This window comes from Aquarana catesbeiana, linkage group LG11 (genome assembly GCF_042186555.1).
Source record: "Aquarana catesbeiana isolate 2022-GZ linkage group LG11, ASM4218655v1, whole genome shotgun sequence".
Classification (NCBI taxonomy): domain Eukaryota; kingdom Metazoa; phylum Chordata; class Amphibia; order Anura; family Ranidae; genus Aquarana; species Aquarana catesbeiana.
This window is the reverse complement of record NC_133334.1, coordinates 29433687-29459321: the sequence shown is the minus strand read 5'-3', so window position 1 is coordinate 29459321 and position 25635 is coordinate 29433687. Positions and strand designations below refer to the sequence as shown.

Genomic DNA, 25635 nt, shown 5'->3' with positions numbered 1-25635 from the left:
GGGTGTGGTCAAATTGCTCTTGTTGACATCATCGCCTCGCCCCCCCAATGATGTCAAACCTGCCCCAAAACAGCTGCCTTCAGCTCCAGATGGCAACAGATTTGTGTGTGACTATCTCGGTTACTTGGGGATTCATAGCTCGGTCTGAATAATGCAGACTGAAACCTGGACACAGGATTCAAAACCCGGAGTGTCCGGGTGAATCCTGGACAGGTGGCAACCCTAAAGCTAGGGCTTATTACTGCAGCCAGTGATACCATAGCTGGGGGTTAATATTGCATCCACTGGCACCAATGTTGGGGGTCATTATTGTGACCACTGACACCAGTGCTGAGGGTTATCATTGCAGTCACTCACATCAATGCTGGGGGTCATTCCTTTGGCCACTGACACCAATGCTGGGTGGTATTATTGCAGTCACTGATACCAATGCTGGGTGGTATTATTTCAGCCACTGATACCAATGCTGGGTTGTATTATTGCAGCAACTGATATCAAAGCTGGAGGTTATTGTGGATACTGACACCAATGCTTAGGGTTATCATTGTTGTTACTGATACCAATGCTGGGAGTTATTATTGTGGTTACTGGCACCAATGCTGGGGGTTATTATTTCAGTCACTGATACCAATTCTGGGGGTTATTATTGCAGTCACTGACGTCAATGCTGGGGGTTGTTATTGTAGTCAGTGACACCAATGCTGGGGGTAATGATTGCAGCCACTGATACCAATACTGGGGGTTATTATTAAGGTCACTGACACCAATGCTGGGGATTAATATTGTCGCTACTGACACCATTCCTGGTAGTAATTATTGTAGTTTCTGACACCAATAGTGGGGGTCATTAATGCAACCACTGACATCAATGCTGGGAGTTACTATTACTGTCATTGACACCAACAATCTGGATTATTTTACTTCAACATTCTCTTCAGTGAGCATGAAAAATATAACAGGACCAAAATTTGAGGAGCTACATTTTTTTTTTGCTTTTGTGCACCCAACTTGAGGCCTCCTAGAATTTTCAAGTTGGCCACCACTGGACTAAACCATTAAAACAGGCAAACAGCAAAATCCACAGATGAAGTGCATAAAAGGGAGCTATTTTGCCTGCCAAAAGGTTTAACATTTCCAGCCTGTGATTGGACAGTGAAAGGAGGAGAAACAGCAGAATGGTGAGCTCAACTCTCTGTCACTCTGCTCTCTCCTCTGATCAGCATGCCTCTTGCTCTAAAGCAGAACCGATCGGTTCCTTGTGTTGGTGCTTCCTAAAAGTAAAAGCGATGGACTGGCCAAGTATGTCTCCAGACCTAAACCCTATTGGGCATCTGTGGGACATCCTCAAAACGGAAGGTGGAGGAGCGCAAAGTCTCTAACATCCACCAGCTCTGTGATGTCATCATGGAGGAGTAGAAGAGGACTGCAGTGACAACCTGTGAAGCTCTGGTGAACTCAATGCCCAAGAGGGTTAAGGCAGTGCTGGAAAATAATGGTGGCCACACAAAATATTGATACTTTGGGCCCAATTTGGACATTTTCACTTAGGGCTGTTGCCAGCGGTTTAGACATTAATGGCTGTGTGTTGAGTTATTTTGAGGGGACAGCAAATTTACACTGTTATACAAGCTGTACACTCACTACTTTACATTGTAGACAAGTGTCATTTCTTCAGTGTTGTCACATGAAAAGGTAGAAGAAAATATTTACAAAAATGTGAGGGGTGTACTCACTTTTGTGAGATATCTGTCGGTCTGTCTATCATATATATATATATAAACACACACATACACACACACACAGACAGTATATATAAATAAAATGATGCATTAATGATCACAGAGTTGCATTAATTTGAATCTTTCATATCTGCCTGGAGCGTGGATTCTGCTCCGGATGGAAGGGTCCTGGCTCAGCCAATCACATCCCTGCGCCTGTAGTCGATGTATCTTGATATACAGTATGCCTCCTACGTTGCACATCAAAACACAAGCCGCATGAAAGGAAACCACTCGGAGAACAAAGAGACCCTCATGCGGCAATTCCCGGGTCAGTCCTGCATCAGCCCCACAGAAAACGTCTCTGTTCTATAAACGCCCCCATTATGTATAGGGAAATTCCACAGCATTATGGAACAGCTGTCACTATACATTTGTTTTACTGGGCCAAACAGTATACTATAGACTGGCCACAGGCAAACCAGAGAGCTCCAGCTGTCAGAGATCCACAAGTCCCAGCATGCCCGCAGCTCTGATACACAATCTATCCCTTACTTTCCACCATATGGCCAGATCAGGATGTTTATGTCTAAAAGCATCTGAACATTTAATAATTTAATATTAAAGTGGACCTATCAGACATATATGTTCATGCTGAGTAATGTGTCAGTTTAATACTGTCAGATATTTATTACTTATAGAGATAACAGTACCCCCCCCCCCCCCCGCCCCGACCTTGTCTTAATTTGCTTTTCCTTTTAGAAGCACAGCACCTTCTTTATTTAGGCATCATCCATGGTCGCCATCTGCTTCCTGAACTGAGATGCTGGCTCAGAAATGACACAATCGTGTAAATTCTGGTACCTGCGCACATAGGCGTGCGCACAGGGTGTGCCAGGTGTGCCTGGGCACACCCTAATTGCCTTGTGTGCTGCATATTCCCCCCTGTTTTGACCACTGATATTTCATCCCCCCCAAAAAATGTTACACAAGCCCAAAAATTTGGGGAAAAGAAAATTAACTAAATTACACTGTCCACTGCCCTACTGACACCATCAGTACATATACACATGCATATGTATTTAAGCTTTGGGGTGCACACCCTAATGCAAGATGCTGCGCACACCTATGCCTGCGCAGTTCTTCACTGCAATTGCAAATGTCTGGCAAACAGGGCTGGTGCAAGGATTTTTGACACCGTAGGCAAAACCCCATTTTGCCACCCCCCCCTGGCTCCACCCCTGACTCCACCCCCTTTTCCCTGCCTATGTAAACCCCCACCTTTTTAATGAAGTGCCCATCAAATGCAGGCTCACCAGCCCCCATCAAATGCAGCCTCACCAGCGCCCATCAAATGCAGCCTCACCAGCGCCCAACAAATGCAGCCTCACCAGCGCCCATCAAATGCAGCCTACCAGCGCCCATCAAATGCAGCCTACCAGCTCCCATCAAATGCAGCCTACCAGAGCCCATCAAATGCAGCCTCACCAGCGCCCATCAAATGCAGCCTCACCAGCGCCCATCAAATGCAGCCTCACCAGCTCCCATCAAATGCGGCCTCACCAGCTCCCATTAAATGCAGCCTCACCGGCGCCTATTAAATGCAGCCTCACCAGCGCCAATCAAATGCAGCCTCACCAGCGCCCATCAAATGCAGCCTCACCAGCGCCCATCAAATGCAGCCTCACCAGCGCCCATCAAAAGCAGCTTCACCAGCGCCCATCAAATGCAGCCTCACCAGCGCCCATCAAATGCAGCCTCACCGACACCCATCAAATGCAGCCTCACCAGCTCCCATCAAATGCAGCCTCACCGGCGCCTATTAAATGCAGCCTCACCAGCGCCCATCAAATGCAGCCTCACCAGCGCCCATCAAATGCAGCCTCACCAGTGCCCATCAAATGCAGCCTCACCAGCGCCCATCAAATGCAGCCTCACCAGCGCCCATCAAATGCAGCCTCACTAGCGCCCATCAAATGCAGCCTCACCAGCGCCCATCAAATGCAGCCTCACTAGCGCCCATCAAATGCAGCCTCACCAGCGCCCATCAAATGCAGCCTCACTAGCGCCCATCAAATGCAGCCTCACCAGCGCCCATCAAATGCAGCCTCACTAGCGCCCATCAAATGCAGCCTCAACAGCGCCCATCAAATGCAGTCTCACCAGCGCCCATCAAATGCAGTCTCACCAGCGCCCATCAAATGCAGTCTCACCAGCGCCCATCAAATGCAGCCTCACCAGCGCCCATCAAATGCAGCCTCACTAGCGCCCATCAAATGCAGTCTCACCAGTGCCCATCAAATGCAGTCTCACCAGCGCCCATCAAATGCAGCCTCACCATCGCCCATCAATGCAGCCTACCAGCGCCCATCAATGAATGTTTGCTTGCTTCCATTCATTCAGGAGTCGGGACACATACACAGTCCTCCGCCACCACTGCGCCTCTGACACTATGTGCGAACGGTGTGCGGGTGCCTGCTGATGCTGAGACTTAGTTGCCTGCTGTAGATAGAAGAGAGTACTGTAGGAAAACCAGTGGCCGGGCGCCCTAGGCGGCTGCCTAGTTTGCCTAGTGGTAGCACTGGCCCTGCTGGCAAAGATCAGCCCCTGCTGCAGCTTCCCCCTTTATGACTTGCTATAATCACTTACTGACCAGGCCTTTTTTTAGACATTTGCTGTTTACAAGTAAAAATCAGTCTTTCAAATGCAATTTTTTGGGAAAAAATACACTTTAGGCTCCGTTCACAATGCAGAGCGATTTTGCAGCGATAGTCGCCCGACGAATCACGGTAAAATTGCGCAAAAACAGAATCGCGGGATGCCCGTCACCCTATGTAGAGAAGCAAGGGGAGGAGTGAAGGAGCTGGGCCAGCACAGACAATAATTAGACACTCCCAGAAGCAAAGGGTCTATGATGTGCAAGGAGGGAGGAGGCTGTGCTAATGAATTGACTTTGCTGAAGAAGTCAAATTTTCTATCAAGTCAAAATACATTTGATAACTTAGCTCTGGATGACTCTGTCTTGGTACTGACTCTAAGTTCAGGTATAATTCTAAAAAAAACACCTTCATTTTTCCTGCTTGCTTAGGATACTTGGAGTTCGCCACAAGGTACCTACAAGTGAGCAAAAAAAGTATTTGATCCCCTGCTGATGATTTTGAATGTTTGCCCACTAACAAAGAAACGATCAGTCTATAATTTTAGTGGTCGGTTTATTTTAACAGTGAGAGACAGAATAACAAAAATATCCAGAAAAAATGCTTGATTTGCAATTTAATGAGTGAAATAAGTATTTGACCCCTTCGCAAAACATGACTTAGTACTTGGTGGCAAAACCCTTGATGGCAATCACAGAGGTCAATAAATAGTAAGAATGGTCAGTTGCGCTAATATTATCCTCATATTCCCATATAAATAAAGGATAAGAATATATAAGCTCCTAATAATCTCCTAAAATTTCCACAAGAAGCGATAGCAGTAAAAATAATAATGAATAAAATAAGATATACTTCCAATAATACTTACTGCATAATTAAATAAATAAATCACAGAGGTCAGACGTTTCTTGTCGTTGGCCACCAGGTTTTCACACATCTCAGGAGGGATTTTGTCCTCTTTGCAGATCCTCTCCAAGTCATTAAGGTTTCGAGGCTGACGTTTGGTAACTCGAACCTTCAGCTCCCTCCACAGATTTTCTATGGGATTAAGGTCTGGAGACTGGCTAGGCCACTCCAGGACCTTAATGTGCTTCTTTTTGAACCACTCCTTTGTTGCCTTGGCCGTGTTTTTTGGATCATTGTCATGCTGGAAGACCCATCCATGACCTATTTTCAATGTCCTGGCTGAGGGAAGGAGGTTCTCACCCAAGATTTGACGGTACATGGCCCCGTCCATCGTCCCTTTGATGCGGTGAAGTTGTTCTGTCCCCTTAGCAGAAAAACACCCCCTGAAAGCATAATGTTTCCACCTCCATGTTTGATGATGGGGATGGTGTTCTTGGGGTCATAGGCAGCATTCCTCCTCCTCCAAACACAGCGAGTTGAGTTGATGCCAAAGAGTTCGATTTTGGTCTCATCTGATCACAACACTTTCACCCAGTTCTCCTCTGAATCATTCAGATGTTCATTAGCAAACTTCAGACAGGCTGTACATGTGCTTTCCTGAGCAGGGGGACCTTGCAGGCGCTGCAGGATTTCAGTTCTTCACGGCGTAGTGTGTTACCAATTGTTTTCTTGGTGACTATGGTCCCAGCTGACTTGAGATCATTGACAAGATTCTCCTGTGTAGTTCTGGGCTGATTCCTCACCGTTCTCATGATCATTGAAACTCCACAAGGTGAGATCTTCCATGGAGCTCCAGACCGAGGGAGATTGAGAGTTATTTTGTGTTTCTTCCATTTGTGAATAATCGCACCAACTGTTGTCACCCTCTCACCAAGCTGATTGGCGATGGTCTTGTAGCCCATTCCAGCCTTGTGTAGGTCTACAATCTTCTCCCTGACATCCTTGGACAGCTCTTTGGTCTTGGCCATGGTGGGGAGATTGGAATCTGATTGATTGCTTCTGTGGACAGGTGTCTTTTATACAGGTAACAAGCTGAGATTAGGAGCACTCCCTTTCAGGGAGTGCTCCTAATCTCAGCTCGTTACCTGTATAGAAGACACCTGGGAGCCAGAAATGTTGCTGATTGATAGGAGATCAAATACTTATTTCACTCATTAAAATGCAAATAAATCTATAAACTTTTTTGAAAAGCGTTTTTTCTGGATATTTTTGTTGTTATTCCTGTCTCTCACTGTTAAAATAAACCGACCATTAAAATTATAGACTGATTATTTCTTTGTCAGTAGGCAAACCTACAAAATCAGCAGGGGAGTCAAATACTCCCCCTCACTGTAGCTGCTAACGTCACACTTACCCAACCTACAAAGTGACAGGTACTCTTGAACTGTCAGTGATAAACAAGGATCATTTGGTCACTAGTTTCCAGATTTCAGTACATAATACAGAATAGCGCAGTGTGGGTAGACGGCCCGTGTTACATTCTTCCTCAATGACATCAACCAATATGCGTTCTGTCCTAGGAGCAAGAAAATGTGAGCTTGTGGGCCTCCGAATAATAACTTCTCTCATGGCCACTCGTGAATTAAAAACACCATCGACAATGCGGGTCTGTTGCCTCTAAATAAAGTATCAAAACAAGAAGCAGACTGCAAAGTCGGACTGTTTATAAAGTCAGAGGACAGATACAACGGAACCGCAGAATACGGGTCTGAAATACATGATGTGGCCAAAAGTGGACACCTCTCCAACTTATGGCATTTAGGTGATTACAGCAAAGGGTCTGGTAAACCCCCTCAACACTGGACCTTTAGGTGGACTTTAAAGTGTTTGTAAACCTTCTTCCTCTGCTATCTGCATGAATCACTTCTGACAAGTTTTCCTGACACCAAAAGAAAAATGGTGACGGGGAGGGAGCTCCAGCACACAGACTGTGATTGACAGACTCAGCTCTGTTCCTGTGTGCTGTGTGAAGGGGGGTGGGGGGGGGGTGAGAGGGGGCGGGGTTGGGACGGGGGTGTCCCTTCCCTCCCCTCCAATCAGCTCTCAGAGCTCTCCTCCCTGAGACCTGCAGAATGTCACTTCAGATGAGAGGGGGTGGGGTTGGGGCGGGGGGTGTTTCTTCCCTCCCCTCCAATCAGCTCTCAGAGCTCTCCTCCCTAGGACCTGCAGAATGTCACTTCAGATCTCCACCCACTTTTTTTCTGAACTCTCAGAGAAGCTGTATAAATTCTGGAGTCTGAATGGATGTAGAGAGAGCTGCAGCTAAAAAGGTACAACTTATGGGTAGGATTCCCTGAATCCATAATTTGAGCTAACTACTGAAAGGCCTGTGATACTGTTCATCCATTTTCGCAATTCAGACGATCCTGCACCATTATTATAGGCAGAGGGTGATAGCATTACTCAGACCCGGCAGCTCCCAAGTTTCCAGGATCACCTCCTTTGTTTTTTTACTGCAAGTAATTTTTAGTGTGATGTTCGGTGTATTTGGTAGTTAACATTTATTAATAGCTAGCAGGACGGAACCAAGGGGTAGGCAAAAGGGGCAGCTACCTTGAGTGCTTCAGCAGGAGGGGCAGCAAAAAAGGTCAGGGCCTGCCACCTTTGCTGCTGATGGACAGCTCATGGGGGAGGGGGGCGCACTTGAGCCTTTTCACCTTGGGTGCTAAAGGACTTTGTCCGGGCATTGATAGCGGTTTTCAGTAATAGAGAAAGTCTTGGCTAGAGGTTAGGTAAAGGTTTCTTTAGGGGGTATGGCTAACTTCAAATGTTAAGTTGGATTTGAGGATCAGGTTAGATTTGAGGGTCGGGTTGGATTTGAGGGTCGGGTTGGATTTGAGGGTCGGGTTGGATTTGAGGATCAGGTTGGATTTGGAGGGTCGGGTTGGAGTTGAGGGTCAGGTTGGATTTTAGGATCAGGTTGAATTTGAGGATTAGGTTGGATTTGGGGTCGGGTTGAATTTGAGGGTCGGGTTGAAGGTTGGGTTGGAGTTGAGGGTCGGGTTGGATTTGAGGGTCAGGTTGGATTTGAGGATCGGGTTGGATTTGAGGGTCGGGTTGGATTCGAGGGTCAGGTGAGATTTGAGGGTCAGGTTGAATTTGAGGGTCAGGTTGAATTTGAGGGTTAGGTTGGATTTGAGGGTTAGGTTGAATTTGAGGGTTAGGTTGGATTTGAGGGTCAGGTTGGATTTGAGGGTCAGGTTGGATTTGAGGGGCATGTTGGAGTTTAGGATCAGGTTGTATTTGAGGGTCAGGTTGTATTTGAAGGTTAGGTTCCAGGTTTATCGGCGGGTAGGGATGGATTTTAAAGTTAAGATTAGTAGTCAGACTCAAGGTAAAGCCAATAGCCATCCTTAACCTCCAGAACAGTGATTCTGCCTAGACTCAGTCTTCAGTCCGCTGCAGGCGGGGGGGGGGATACATTTCCTCAGTCCTGTCCCCCAGTGATTAGACTGCAACATTGTAACTTGTAGCAAGTCACAAAGTGAGAGGGTGCAGCAGGGGCTGATCTGTGTCAGTCATTTGTGAACACAGCCAAGAACTGCACAGACACCAGGATTTACATGATTGTGTTAACGGTGAGCCGGCATCTCAGTCCAGGAAGTGGATGGTGAGCCTGGATGATGCCTGAACAAAGATGGCTCTGGAGTTTTGGAGAGAAAAGCAGATGAAGACATTGCCAGGGGGAGTACTGTGATCTCTGTGGGAGGTAGTAAATACCTGAAAGTGTAACAGTGCATGTACTTAACATCACCGATATTTCTGGTTCTAGGTCAGGTTAAATATCTGAGTGATTTTATCAATTAGAAGAAACTTCAAACTGACTGCAGAGTTTCCTGACACTGAAATATGCCAGAAATGTGTGCAATGTTTGTCTCCAGGAGAGCTCAGTAAACAGATCCGATCTCCAGGAGGAAAAGATGTGATAAAAAGGCGTGAAGACAAAACTTCCCTTCTGATTCACAGATAGGTGCTCCATCGGGGTGAGAGGGACGCCGTTGTGTCACTCCGGTGTTCTGTCTCCAAAGAGACAAATGTTTCTCAGATTTTCTCATCTGCCATCAATGTGCGTAATAAATAAAAGTCATTTCACACTCATTGTTACCGAACGACATTCCATTTGTATCAATGACCTAACAGCAGCCATACCATAGCAGACCATGGAGCTACTATGGGGCCCGGGGGGTGGAAAGGGGTCCCTTAGACCCCCCATACACACTATTAGATTAGATTAGTCAATGACTTGGTATTTGGACAGCTATTTTATCTAAGAGAAATTCCCAAAACATGTCCCGTTGGGGGTACTTGAGGACAGGGTTGAGAACCACTGACATAGAGGGAATGTTAACCACTCGACCTCCAGAAGGTTTACCCCCCTTCATGACCAGGCCATTTTTTGCGAGACGGCATTGCGTTACTTTCACTGACAATTGCGCGGTCGTGCGACGTTGTACCCAAACAAAATTGATGTCCTTTTCTTCCCACAAATAAAGCTTTCTTGATATTTGATCACCTCTGTGGATTTTATTTTTTGTGCTAAAAACAAAAAAAGGCCGACAATTTTGAAAAGAAAAACGACCATTTTTTTTAACTTTCTACTATAACAAATTTCCAATAAAAAAGAATAGAAAAAAAAAATAAAATTTCTTCAGAAATTTAGGCCAATACGGTATGTATTCTGCTACATATTTTTGGTAAAAAAAAAAAAAAATCCCATTAAGCGTATATTGATTGATTGGCGCAAAAGTTATAGCGTCTACAAACTATGGGATATTATTTTTTTTTTTTTTACTAGTTTTTACTTTCTTTACTAATAATGGCGGTGATCAGCGACTTATAGCGGGACTGCGATATTGCAGCAGACATTTTGACACTTTTGACACTATTTGGGGACCAGAGACACCAATACAGTGATCAGTGCTAAAAATTATGCACTGTCACTGTACTAATGACACTGGCTCTGAAGGAGTTAACATCAGGGGCGATCAAAGGGTTAAATGTGTGCTTAGCCAGTATTTTTCTACAGTGAGGGAGGGGCTTTTACTAGGGGAAGAGATGAATCCATGAACCTGCTTTGCAGAGACATAGGATCCATCCCTTCCCTTCTGACAGAACGGCGATCTGCCTTGTTTACATAAGCAAACCGTTGTTCCGTCTCTGTGCTAAATGATCGGTGGGTGCCGACGGACATCGAGTCTGCGGTACCCGCTGCTGGGTTCCCGCTGAGTATGATCACGGCGGGACCGAGCCACTAGCAGCATGCATGCACGCCACCTACCCAGAGGAGCGGGATCACACACACACACATATACATATACACACACATATACATATATATATATATATCATAAATAGTAAAAAAGTCCAGCAATCCAAACTAGATCATATAATACTAAAAACAGCGCTAAAAAAAGCCACAAAAAGAAGTGTCACAGTGAGTGGCTAGAAACACAAATATAAGTCTATATGTAGAAGGTAATGATGATGACAGTACAAAGTTTTTCTAGGTGTAGAATCACTGATGTCCAGACGTGCACCTTTCACCGGAAAGAAAACATGTTCCACCACGTGATGCACACTCCCCAAGGGGGTCAAACTCACCAGAAGCCAATATTAAAAGGGCATTGGGTAAGGTACTCAGCATCCACTTCAATAGTCAGTCATCATCATCAGCAGGTATCACTGGTAAGGGGGCTCCATATATATCATAAAACATAAGAGCAACACCGACATAGCGAAATCCTGTTTATTCATGTAAAAAAAAACCCCTATACAGCAGTGTTCCCCTTAATCCTAACTACGTACATTGTAACAATTTGAAATAGGCAAATAAGTAAGCCCAGAGGGCGCTGTCACCATGTCTAGCCATCCAGGATGGAATGTGTGTCTCCCTGCAGCCACCACACTATCTTCCTGGTAGATGGTAGTAGACGGTGGAGCGCAAGTGTCACTTCCGGATCGTCGTGTAGGCCAAGCCCTGACTGGTTTCATCATCAAGGACTTCTACAGAGTCCTTGATGACGAAACCGGACTTCTACAGAGTCCTTGATGACGAAACCGGTCAGGGCGTGGCCTACACGACGATCCGGAAGTGACACTTGCGCTCCACTGTCTACTACCATCTACCAGGAAGATAGTGTGGTGCCTGCAGGGAAACACACATTCTATCCTGGACGGCTAGACATAGTGACAGCGCCCTCTGAGCTTACTTATTTGCCTATTTCAAATTGTTACAATGTACGTAGTTAGGATTAAGGGGAACACTGCTGTATAGGGGTTTTTTTTTACATGAATAAACAGGATTTCGCTATGTCGGTGTTGCTCTTATGTTTTATGATATATATGGAGCCCCCTTACCAGTGATACCTGCTGATGATGATGACTGACTATTGAAGTGGATGCTGAGTACCTTACCCAATGCCCTTTTAATATTGGCTTCTGGTGAGTTTGACCCCCTTGGGGAGTGTGCATCACGTGGTGGAACATGTTTTCTTTCTGGTGAAAGGTGCACGCCTGGACATCAGTGATTCTACACCTAGAAAAACTTTGTACCGTCATCATCATTACCTTCTACATATAGACTTATATTTGTGTTTCTAGCCACTCACTGTGACACTTCTTTTTGTGGCTTTTTTTAGCGCTGTTTTTAGTATTACATGATCTAGTTTGGATTGCTGGACTTTTTTTACTATCTATTTATGCCATTTTTTTCCTTTTTAAACAGCTGCTTGACATTTTTGAATATTTATTAATTTATTTATTCAATGTCGCACATTTTATTGTGGGATTTAATACTCTCAAATGTTTGTTTATTTAATTATTTTACACTGCATATAGAACCGTGGGATTGATCTGGCGCTGAGTGTGTGTGTTTGTAGGCCTCATTTTCACACACCTTCTCTGCATATATATGTATATACACTGTATATATATATATATATATATATATACACACACACATATTTAAACGTGATCCGGCACATAGCTGAATGAAAAGTACAATTAAATAAAAACACTTTAAAACAAAAGAAATCCCACTGCTGGCACAGGTCCTACTATTCTATTGCAAAATGAAATATATATACTGGATAAGGAATAAGTAGAATTGTGAGGACTATAATTATTAGAGGTCATCACCAATCTATGGCTGTTCACAAATGCTGTGTATGCATTTATCAATTATTTTAATCACATCTACCAGCTGATGTATTGCTGCAAAATTTATCTGAATAGTTTTATGTTTTTTTTTTTTTTTACTTTTTAATCTATGAAAAATAAAGTTTTTTTATTTTATATCATTGCAGCTTTCCCTCATTAACATAAATGGTGGACAGATGATGAGAAGTGGGCTGGGTCTGGTGGTTTTTCTCAATGTTTCCTGAAAGAAGTCATAACAGTGGTGTCTGCCTTGTATCATCTCTATAGTCCTCCCACTCCCATCACATCGCTAACCATTCCCAGCAGAAGCATTATAGGATCATTCATGATTTTTGCAGACAACCCCCCTCCCCCAATGATGTGGTGCAGTACATGTGTGTCGTCCTAAGGCTGGCCATACACTATTCAATTTTCCTGTTCAACTTTCCTTTAGATTTACCAAAACCATATAATAGGAGGTCAAACCTAAACACTTTCAATTTGGATGCAATCAGGCAGGCCCTTGTACTACATAGTTGAAGGTAAATCTAAAGAAAATTGAACAGGAAAATTGTATGGTGTATGGCCAGCTTAAGGCTGAGGCACAATTCTAGAAGAAACAACTGACCCCCCCCCCTTGGTTAAATGAAGACAGCGGCGCAGGGGGCCCGGTGTGCTGCGATAAAGAGGGAGGTTCTTGAAGGCATCTAACCCATAGCTCCCAACTTTCCCTGATTTCGAGGGACTGTCCCTGATTTGGAGCAATAGACAAACAAGATATTTGGGGGGGGCACACCCTAAAAGATGCATTAAAGCTGGTGCAGCCATAAGACCATACAATAGAAGAAAATATTACAGCGCACACATGCAAAAAAGTCATTTACCTCCAGCAGGGCTAGTTTAAAACACCTAGACAATTTCAAAAAATATTATCAAAAAATATGGGGATTTGGTCACACCATATTGCTATATGGTGCTTCAGCCCACTTACTGCGATAAAGTACCCCATAATCAGTGGGTCCTACACTATCCATAGACTGGGAGATCCTGCTTCTCTGAACCTCTCATTAGTGTCCACTTGTGTCATGGGTGGAGACCTCAAAGTTCTCCCATTTAGAAGAGTGTATGGCTCTCATGGTTCAGAGAAGCAGGATCTCCCAGTCTATAGATAGTGTAGGACCCACTAATCATGGGGTACTTTTTTGCAGTAAGTCGGCTTAGCACCATATAGCAATATGGTGTGACCAAATCCCCATATTTTTTGATAATATTTTTTGAAATTGTCTAGGTGTTTTAAACTAGCCCTGCTGGAGGTAAATGTCTTTTTTGCATGCGTGCGCTGTAATATTTTGCTCTGATTTGGAGCAATGTCCCTCTGTCCCTCTTTCCTCCTCATTTGTCCCTCATTTTGGTCTGATCTATATAGATGTATATAAAATGCACTTTTTATCTATCAAAAAGTGTTTCCCAGCGCTAAACCTTTCATCTGATTTCTAAATTGCTGCATTTGTAAATTCCAAAAGCCAATATAAAGGAATAGTAGTGGTAAAAAAAAAGCACTTGTGGGTTTAACCAATCTTGTATTTTTTTACAATTCTCCTTTAAGGGGGCGTGGCAAGGGGTGTGTCCTATGCCTGCATACTTTTGCTGATAGGTGTCCCTCATTCCCATCTCAAAAAGTTGGGAGGAGTGATCTAACCCACTCCAATGTACAGTCAGGGATGCGCCTGGACATTCACGAAGGTCTGTGCGGCGGGCCACATGGAGCATCTGTGCATCCCACGTGGATGGACGTGGCCCTTCGCATGCTGTACTGATCGGTACGCCTGTGGAAATTAGGCCTTAGAGAAGAGGAGAAAAGCCAGGGACGAAAAGAAGCCACAAGCAACATTCCTTGTCATTCCCTGGCTGTTATGTCCAGGGAAGCAGCTAACCAAGCACAATCTGTGTTTGATTAGCAGCTTTTGAGGCCATGGGGAGACATCAGGGATCTAATAGACCCCTGATATCTCCATAAAGAGGACCTGTCATCTTTCCAAAGCTATCACAAGATATCAGATATTTCATATAGTTATAGTTTAAAACAGTAGTGATTTTTATTTTGCACATGAGACAAGTTTCCTTCAATTCTATCTCACCCGAATGTGGTGGCTATGTATCCTCCCAGCGAGGATCCAATGATAATCCCGACTCCAAAGCAGAGCCCGAGTTTTCCCAGCGAGCCAGCGCGTTCCTCGGCCGTCGTCAGGTCAGTGATGATCATCTGAGCTCCTGAGAAAGAGAGCAAAAAAAACAAAAAAACTTTATTATATTCTGAGAATGAAGTTAAGTGTTGGTGGAGTGCGGGACCCAAAACAGGCGGGATCAGAACTTTAGAGGAAGGTTTGTGTCAGCCGGAATATCCTTGGGGAAGTGTAACGATGGGTGTGCCATAGATATAATGGGAGTTCAGTACATCTTTATCGAAGGTGCCATCGCGTTTCAACTTTGAAATTGTGCGACTTCATCTGAAAATCGCACGATTTCAAAGCCGCACATCAGTGCAACTTCAGGTGCGACTTTGAAGACATCTGTGCGGCTTCATGCCCAGATGTCTATATAAGTGGCACCCGATATCACAGAAATGAGTGCAGGAACTATTTTTTCAAAATCAATGTGGCACCACAAAGTCGGCGTCACATCGATTTGAACGGGGCCATTGCCGACAATAGGGTGCGACTTGTCATACGATTTGACCAGTCAAATCGCATGACAAGTTGCTCCAATGTGAACGAGGGCTTAAACTGAACGGACAGTAAACTGAAATCTGACACTCCCCCTTAAAGGAGTATTATACGTAAAAAAAAATAGATTAGTTAACCCCCAAGTGCTTTTTTTTACTACTACTATTCCTTTATACTGGTTTTGAAATTTACAAATGTAGCAATTAAGAAATTGGATGAAAAGTTTAGCACTGGGAAACATCTTTTGAAAGATAAAAAGTGCATTTTATATACAACTGTGTAGGTCACTCCTCCTACAAGCTTTAACCAGACACTGATAAAAGTCACAGGACCGCTATATACTGCTGATGAGAAAAGGTATTTAGCAGTTTATATTTACTTAAAGAGGAACTGCAGTCTGCTCACATAATGTGTAATAAAAACATCTTTGGCATTCTGAAGCTTCCCTCCAACCACTTTGCATATTATTTTATATACACTGTGATTCTGTAGTTTCCAAAATATGCTGCAGAATTCTCCCTCCACTGAGTCTGGCTGCAGCCATTTTAACTGTGGGCAGCTGAAGCTGCTGCCTGTTCACTTCCTGGATTTACACAAACACACCTCCAGCTCTGCAGCTCTCATTGGCTCTCTTATGACTAATTCCCCCCTCCCTTCCTGGCAAACTCTCACAAGAGTGAGAGAGAGAGCTGTGCATGATGTCATATACTTAGACTAATGACCAGAAAAGGAAACAGGAAGTGGGCTGTATAAGGTATTTACTGGCAGAAAAAAAAAGTTTTACTATCCAAAGTTAAAACAACAACAAGGGCAGAAGATTTAATATTTCAAAAGATGAAAAAATTACTGTAAAGGTGAAGGATTAAGGGGTGACCTGCGACCCAAATGAGCACCCTTTAATCCTTTCACTTCACATTGTTGTCCAGTATTCTCTGTAATTAGGGTCAGCATCTGAGCCCTGATGAAGGGAAGTATTGAGTCCCTGAAACGTGTCGGCTTTTTTTTTTTTGTAGCCTTCAGTCATGTGCTCTAAAGATTTACTGAACCCACATTAGATCCCTGGGACTCTTTTCACATTCTGAAAAGAGAAAGTCAACCATATTGAATCCGAACTATCTGCATACCTCCCAACATTTTGAGATGGGAATGAGGGACACCTACTAGTAAATGTATGTAGGCATAGGACACACCCCCCTGCCACACCCCCTTAAAGGAGAATTACCAAAAAAAAAAAAAAAAAAGGTTAATTAAATCCACAAGGACTTTTTTTTTACCACTACTATTCCTTTATATTGGCTTTTAAAATTTGCAAATGCAGCAATTTAGAATTTGGATGAAAGGTTAAGCGCTGGGAAACACTTTTTGAAAGATAAATAGTGCATTTTATATACATCTCTATAGATCAGAGCAAAATGAGGGACAAATGAGGAGGAATGAGGGAAAGAGGGACATTGCTCCAAATCAGGGACAGTCCCTCCAAATCCGGGACCGTTGGGAGCTATGCTATCTGTGATATGGTATCAAGAGTGACACAAAAGGGAAATACTGGTCACAGCAAAGGTGACAAACAGAAAGCAGAAATCCACTTAACTTCCACCTCAACCCCTTGACGCTGGCCGCACGCAAATATGTGGCTTCTCAGCGTGTGGGTTTTGGCACCAAGCAGCCACATATTTGCGTGAATTGGTGCAAATACAGCTGTGCTGAGGTCACGTGCGCTGCGCGCTCCCGGGACAGTTACCGGCAGGTAACGGAAATTTCAGCAAGCAGCGAACATGAGCTTTCCAATCATGTGACAGCCAATCACTGTGGTCACGTGATCATAAACCCCCGCCCCTCCTCCCGGCATCCCAAACCTCTTAAAGGGCCAGGAGGCGCTGGTGGCAAGAGGTTAACTTAACGTGGCAGCTGAAGGGAGTGGTACAAATTGAAGCTTCAGGCCGCTGCTAAAAGGTACAGCTACAACTTTACTTTTAAAAAAAAGTGAGGGGACAATCCAAGAAGTGGCTAACACATTTCAGGGGTTCAAGAGCGCCCCCTTCATCAGGGTTTGATTGACAGCAATGTGATTAGAAACCAGCTGCTGACAAGGCCTGTGCTTGTAATCACACTGGAAGAAGTACCATTAAAAGGTCCAGTTCACTTCTAATTTACATTGTTGTCAATCAGGCCCTGGTGAAGAGGGCACTATTGGACCCCCGAAATGCATTGGATACTTTTTGGATTGGCCCCCTGACTTTTATTGGACTAAAGTTGTACCTGGACCTCTTAGCGGTGGTGTGGCGCTTCAGTTTACATTGTATTTTGTTAGGGCCTCACATACAATTCAGTAAATACTCTGTGTCAGAGACAGCGGGATGTTACTATTATTATTCAGTATTTATATAGACGCCAACAGTTTGTGCAGCACTTTACAACATGAGAGCAGACAGTACAGTTACAATACAATTCAATACAGGAGGAACCAGAGGGATATAAACAAAGACTGTGCCCATAATACAAGAGATGGTCAGAGACAGCAGACATGATACAGGAGATGGTCAGAGACAACAGACATACTACAAGAGATGGTCAGAGACTGCAGACATGATACAGGAGATGGTCAGAGACTGCAGACATACTACAAGAGATGGTGAGAGACTGCAGACATGATACAGGAGATGGTCAGAGACGGCAGACATGATACAAGAGATGGTCAGAGACTGCAGACATGATACAGGAGATGGTGAGAGACTGCAGACATGATACAAGAGATGATAAGAGACTGTAGACATGATACAAGAGATGTCAGAGACAGCAGACATGATACAAGAGATAGTAAGAGACTGCAGACATGATACAAGAGATGTCAGAGACAGCAGACATGATACAAGAGATGGTAAGAGACTGCAGACATGATACAGGAGATGGTGAGAGACTGCAGACATGATACAAGAGATGGTAAGAGACTGCAGACATGATACAAGAGATGGTCAGAGACGGCAGACATGATACAAGAGATGGTCAGAGACTGCAGACATGATACAAGAGATGGTCAGAGACGGCAGACATGATACAAGAGATGGTTAGAGACTGCAGACATGATACAGGAGATGGTGAGAGACTGCAGACATGATACAAGAGATGGTAAGAGACTGCACACATGATACAAGAGATGGTAAGAGACTGCACACATGATACAAGAGATGTTCAGAGACTGCAGGCATAATACAAGAGATGGTTAGAGACTGCAGACATGATACAAGAGACAGCCAGAGACTGCTGACATGATACTGGAGATGGCCAAAGACTGGGGGCATGACAAATAAGTTGGTTAGAAACTGTGGGCAACATACAAGAGACGTTATATAAGAGATGATCAGAGACTGCAGACATGATACAGGAGATGGTGAGAGACGGCAGACATGATAAAAGAGACGGTCTGAGACTGCAGACATGATACAGGAGATAGTCAGAGACTGCAGACGTTATATAAGAGATGGTCAGAGAGTGTGGGAATGATACAGGAGACTGTGAACATGATATAGTAGTTGCTGGAGACTGGTAACCTTCTTCAAGAGACAGTCAGACTTGAGACACATTATATGAGACTGCTAGAAATCACTCCTATAACAGGGCAATAGGAAAACCCAGATTAGTGTCTGCAGGGGCCCCGAGGACCACAGGTTGGGCGCCAAGGGGGGGATAAAGTATTACAGTAATACCTCGGATTGCGAGTAACGTGGTTTACAAGCGTTTCGCAATAGGAGCTATTTTTAAAAAATCCTGGCTCGGCTTGCAAGCGTTGTCTCGCAAGATGAACAGGATTCAAGCCTCTGGGGTGTGCAGTACCACATTTGGCCAGAGGTGCGGAGGGTGCCGGTGACACTCAGAAACGCTCTGTTCCCGAGCCTCTCCGAGTTTTTCCAGTGCCCCCGCCCCACCTCTGGCCACATGTGGTACTGCATACAATAGCAGTCACTGTGGAACGAATGATCTGAGTTTCCATTATTTCCTATGGGGAAACTCGCTTTGATATACGAGTGCTTTTGGATTACAAGCATTCTTCTGGAACTAATTATGCTCGTAATCCAAGGTACCACTGTAGTTTTTGAACTAGTATTGAATTTGATACAATGTTGCAGTATGTACTGAGAATGTATCACATGTTTGGCACCATTAAGTATCAAATAATATACACGCAAAACGCTTTATTTCTTAGTTAGCATGTCAGCTACAAATACACATTGCCTAATGTAAAAGTCGCATCAGATTTGCCAGTGAGACCGATGGTGGAGGATGACAGATCGTTCACATCCCTTCTTAAAATGGTTAGCAAGATATCTATAACTACACTTAATTCTTTGTAGACCTGACCCTATTTTTTTTTTTTTATAGAACTGTATACATTGTCCTCTATGTACTCCACTAGGAAGTGCCCATAGGAAGCTGTGCTGGTTTAGTGTTCTATTTACAAAAGTGATTATAATTCAGCTCTGCAAACACACAGCTCAATCACTCAATCAGCAAGAAGACTCAACGTTGGTGTAACGTCGCCATCTAGTGGGGTGTTTTGATATTGCATGATGTGTTCCAATGTTCTGAAATGTAAAAAATGTCCAAACCAGTTGAGTAAAACCAAAAGCAAACTGCTGCACCCTTAGCCCTTGTTCACACTGAATGCGGCTTTGAAATTGCAAGACTTCATCTGAAAATCGCACAGTTGTCTATGTAAGTCGCACCTGAAATTGCCGAAATTAGTGTAGAGACTACTTTTTCAAAATCGATGCGGCACCACAAAGTCGGCGTCACGTCGATTTAAACGGGGCCATTGCCGACAATAGAGTGCAACTTGTCATGCGATTTGACTAGCCAAATCGCATGACAAGTTGCTCCAATGTGAACGAGGGCTTAAACTGAACGGACAGTAAACTGAAATCTGATTTCTTGCTACGTGTTACTGCAATGTTAAAAATGTTACAAATGATTAGCACCACACTTAAAGTGGTACTAAACCCACAAAAGTAAAATCAGTCTGTATATGCAGTAAAGCATGCTCCGCATTGTGTAAAAATTCTGTTTGATCCTGTCTTCTCTGATCCACCCCTTCTTCCATAGTCTCCAATCCATCTCCTGATATGACAGAGCCTTATGGGAACTCTGCACATGCTCAGTTTGGTGTGTATTGCTAGAGTTTTTTTTTTTCTTTTTTTGGGAGAGTGCATGTGATCAGCACAGGGCCAATCAGCACTGTCCAGAGGGTCAGGGGTCATGCAGCCTCATAGGACAGTCAAAGGAGAATGAAAACTATTCCTACAAGCTTTAACCAGACACTGATAGAAGACACAAGACTGCTATATACTGCTGGTGAGAAAAGGTATTTAGCGGTTTATATTTACTAAAATAATTGCATTTCCATGTTGTGTGTACTGTGGGAGACCAGATAAAGTGAAAATGCAGGCTCCTGGGTCTAGTAACACTTTAAAGAGGAACTAAACCCATCGATTTAACGGTTTCCCAAAACAATTGTGTTCAAGGTATTCTGTGAATGCTGTCACAGGAGCTTTATACTCCCATCCAAACTGTAAAGTCATCAAATGGTTGTATGTCAAAACTGATCACATGTGCAATACCATGGCAACTGCAGATCAATCAGAAATTAAAGCGGAGTTCGCCCAACCCCCCGCCCCAGCAAAAAATTAAAAGTCAGCAGCTACACATGCTGCAGCTGCTGACTTTTAATATTAGGACACTTACTTGTCCCAGAGTCCAGCGATGTCGGCACCCCAGCAGATTTTCAGATCTGCTCTCGGGTTCTGCCGCTGCCATTTGTGCTAAGGGAAACCAGCAGTGAAGCCTTTCGGCTTCACAGCCGGTTCCCTACTGCACATGCACGAAGCACGCTGTCCTTTCTGAATGGCCCGGCGGCATACATTACATGCACCTGACCCTTGAACTATGTACATTACATACTCCTGACCCCTGACCTATGTACATTACATACTCCTGACCCCTGACCTATGTACATTACATACTCCTGATCCCTGAACTATGTACATTACATACTCCTGACCCCTGAACTATGTACATTACATACTTCTGACCCCTGAACTATGTACATTACATACGCCTGAGCACTGAACTATATACATTGCATATGCCTGACCCTTGAACTATGTACATTACATACTCCTGACCCCTGAACTATGTACATTACATACTCCTGACCCCTGAACTATGTACATTACTTATGCCTGACCACTGAACTATATACATTGCATACGCCTGACCCCTGAACTATGTAAATTACATATGCCTGACCCCTCAACTATGTACATTACATACTCCTGACCCCTGAACTATGTACATTACATACTCCTGACCCCTGAACTATATACACTGCATACACCTGACCCCTGAACTATGTACATTACATACGCCTGACCCCTGAACTATGTACATTACGTATGCCTGACCACTCAACTATGTACATTACATAGTCCTGATCCCTGAACTATGTACATTACATACGCCTCACCCCTGAACTATGTACATTACATATGCCTGACCCCTGAACTATGTACATTACATATTCCTGATTCCTTGAACTGTGTACATTACGCACGCCTGACCCCTGAACTATGTACATTACATACACCTGATCCCTGAACTATGTACATTACATACTCCTGACCCCTGAACTATGTACATTGCATACGCCTGACCCCTCAACTATGTACATTACAAATACCTGAACTATATACATTACATATGCCTGACCCCTGAATTATGTACATTACATACTCCTGACCCCTGAACTATGTACATTGCATACGCCTGACCCCTGAACTATGTACATTGCATATGCCTGACCCCTGAACTATGTACATTAAAAATACCCCTGAACTATATGCATTACACATGCCTGACCCCTGAACTATGTACATTACATACTCCTGAACTATATAAACTACACTCCCCTGACCCCTGAACTATGTACATTACAATTACCTGACCCCTGAACTATGTGCATTACATACGCCTGAACTATATACACTACACTCCCCTGACCTATGTACATTACAATTACCTGACCACTGAACTATTTACATTACACACTCTTGACCCCTGAACTATGTACATAACATACTCCTGACCCCTGAACTATGTACATTAAACAATTCAGACCCCTGAACTATGCAAGTTACCCATCTCTAACTCCTGCACACTGTATGGTACATACCCCGGACATCTACACTGTGTACATTACATACTCCTGATCCCTGCACTCTGTATGTTACATGTTCTTAAAATCTGCTATAAACACCTGACATAGTAAATCCTACCTGCTACTAGACGGAAGTATCAATACAATGGCTACGGAGTAGAGTTTTCCTTTAAATGAGTCTGAATACATAAGTGAGTGATAATTATTACTCTATTATGACCCATAGAAGTGAATAATCAGTAAGGCTGCTGTATACAGTACCTGGCAAGCCCTGCATGAAAGCAGAGGGCAGGCGAGACAGAAACAGGAAGGGTATGCTGGTGGTGAATGCCAGGATTAGGTAATAGACGGATGCAGACAGGAAGGAGAGCGTGAGAGCGGCACGGGCACCATATTGATCCGAAAACCTGCAAGAGAAATGAAACATACAGGCGTGTCATGACTAGTAATCTGGCAACAATCATACACTGGTAGCCTGCCAACAGTCAGACACTGGTAGCCTGCCAACAGTCAGACACTGGTACCTTGCCAACAGTCAGACACTGGTACCTTGCCAACAGTCAGACACTGGTACCTTTGCAACATTCAGACCCTGGTAATCTGGCAAAAGTCAGACGCTGCTAACCTGGCAACAGTCATACACTGGTACCCTGCCTACAGCCAGACACTGGTACCTTGCCAACAGTCAGACACTGGTAGCCTGGCAACAGTCGGACACTGGTAGCCTGCCAACAGTCAGACACTGGTAGCCTGGCAACAGTCGGACACTGGTAGCCTGGCAACAGTCAGACACTGGTAGCCTGGCAACAGTCAGACACTGGTAGCCTGGCAACAGTCAGACACTGGTAATCTTGCCAACAGTCAGACACTGGTAATCTTGCCAACAGTCAGACACTGGTAATCTTGCCAACAGTCAGACACTGGTAGCCTGCCAACAGTCAGACACTGGTAGCCTGCCAACAGTCAGACCCTGGTAACCTGCCAACAGTCGGACCCTGGTAGCCTGGCAACAGTCGGACACTGGTAGCCTGGCAACAGTCAGACACTGGTAATCTTGCCAACAGTCAGACACTGGTAATCTTGCCAACAGTCAGACACTGGTAGCCTGCCAACAGTCAGACACTGGTAGCCTGCCAACAGTCAGACACTGGTAGCCTGCCAACAGTCAGACACTGGTAACCTGCCAACAGTCAGACACTGGTAACCTGCCAACAGTCAGACACTGGTAGCCTGCCAACAGTCAGACACTGGTAACCTGCCAACAGTCAGACACTGGTAGCCTGACAACAATCAGACCCGGGTAACCTGCCAACAGTCAGACACTGGTAACCTGCCAACAGTCAGACACTGGTAACCTGCCAATAGTTCGACCCGGGTAACCTGGCAACAGTCAGACCCGGGTAACCTGGCAACAGTCAGACCTTGGTAACCTGGCAACAGTTAGACTCTGGTAACCTTGCAACAGTCAGACACTGGTAACCTGCCAATAGTCAGACCCGGGTAATCTGCCAACAGTCAGACCCGGGTAACCTGCCAATAGTCAGACCCGGGTAACCTGGCAACAGTCAGACCCGGGTAACCTGGCAACAGTCAGACCCGGGTAACCTGGCAACAGTCAGACCTTGGTAACCTGGCAACAGTCAGACTCTTGTAACCTGGCAACAGTCAGAACCAGGTAACCTGGCAACAGTCAGACCTTGGTAACCTGGCAACAGTCAGACCCTGGTAACCTGGCAACAGTCAGATAACGGTATCATTGTTTGGCTGAGACCCCTACAAAAGCACCCTTCCTGTGTTGTACTCCTCTACATCCCCTGTAGGTGTTTGTTAATGACATAATGCACCTGTCCTCAGTTTCCCTCTATGACAAGTATACAGATAATATAGAAGATTGGAAATGTAAATGATTTACAGACGTTGAGATGAGATCAATGACACTGGTCACATGACATGTAATTCAGAGGTGACTGGCCTCATAAAACGTCACCGCCTGAGAAGACAGTTCACCACCGACTGTTTACACTGGAAGCTCGGCCTTCAGTAAGAAAAGAGTACCTGTCTCCTCTACACTGAGCCGCTCATTATCTAGAAGCGTCATCAGTAAAAGGACGTATGGCGATGTGCGTTGTTTTCCGCATTTGAAACACAGGTTCAAAATTTCCCATTTTCTTCATCGGAACATGTCACATGGCAGCTCTGAGGCCGCAACCGACCAGCTTTGTGCTGCGCTTCTTTGGACACCGCGGGTCCTATTGAGGGAAGACCGATCAAACGCGGTCTTTTCTTGCTGAATGCATGCGTTGGCGACTAAATAGCAGACGCAGCGTTTGACAAGAACGCCCATCACCATCAACCCCAATACTGTCATGTGACATTAGCAAGAAATGCAATCAACCCAAGTACCTATAGGGGTTAAATACAGCATACAGTATAACCACTTGACCTCCAGAAGATTTACCCCCCCCTTCATAAACCAGGCCATTTTTTTGCTATACGGCGCTGCGTTATTTTTAAATGACAATTGCGTGGTCTTGACATGCAACGCTGTACACAAATTAAATTTATGTCATTTTTTTCCCCACAAATAGAGCTTTCTTTTGGTGGTATTTGATCACCTCTGTGTTTTTTGGGGGTTTTTTTGCCCTATAAAATGAAAAAAGACTGAAAATTTTGAAAAAAATTAAATTTTTTACTGTCTGCTATAAAACATATCTTTATTTTTTATTTTATTTTATTATTATTATTATACGAATAATAATAAATGAATGAATATATGTAAAATAAATACACAAATAAATAAAAAAAATCAATAAATTAATACTAAGTAACAATAAATAACAATAAATAAATAATTAACCCTTACCCCTTAAAAAAATGAAATAATAATAAATAACTAAACACCCTAACACAAAAAAATATATAATTATTATTAATAATAATAATAATAATAATAATAATAATGTATTTATAATGTATTTAATAATGCACATCCCTCAGGCCGGCCATACAAGCGGAGTTTCACCCAAAAATGGAACTTCCGCTTTAAGGGAGGTGACCCCCCGACATGCCACATTTTGCATGTCATTTTTTTGGGGGGGGAGCCGGTACCCTCTTTTTAGAGGGTCCCAGCTCCCACTTCCTCCCGGCGCACCGTGGCACCGGAAGGGAGATCACCTCTCCCCCCTCCCTCTCGGCAATCATCTGGGACACGTCACAGGTCCCAGATGATTGCCCGGCCAGTCACGGCACGCGCGGCACGGCTCGCCCATGCGCAGTGGCCACAGTTA

At 44.2% G+C, this 25635-nt stretch overlaps 1 protein-coding gene across 1 annotated transcript in view; it reads right to left on the bottom strand.

Moving 5' to 3' along the window:
• SLC67A1 (solute carrier family 67 member 1) overlaps positions 1-25635 on the bottom strand; it is a 96096-nt gene that overhangs the window by 48492 nt on the left and 21969 nt on the right. Inside the window, exons 3-4 of the mRNA XM_073604142.1 lie at positions 22610-22755; positions 14557-14689 (exon numbers count right to left, since the gene is read on the bottom strand). Of these exons, the coding sequence (XP_073460243.1) occupies positions 14557-14689; positions 22610-22755 (279 nt within the window). The remainder of the gene's footprint in view (positions 1-14556; positions 14690-22609; positions 22756-25635) is intronic.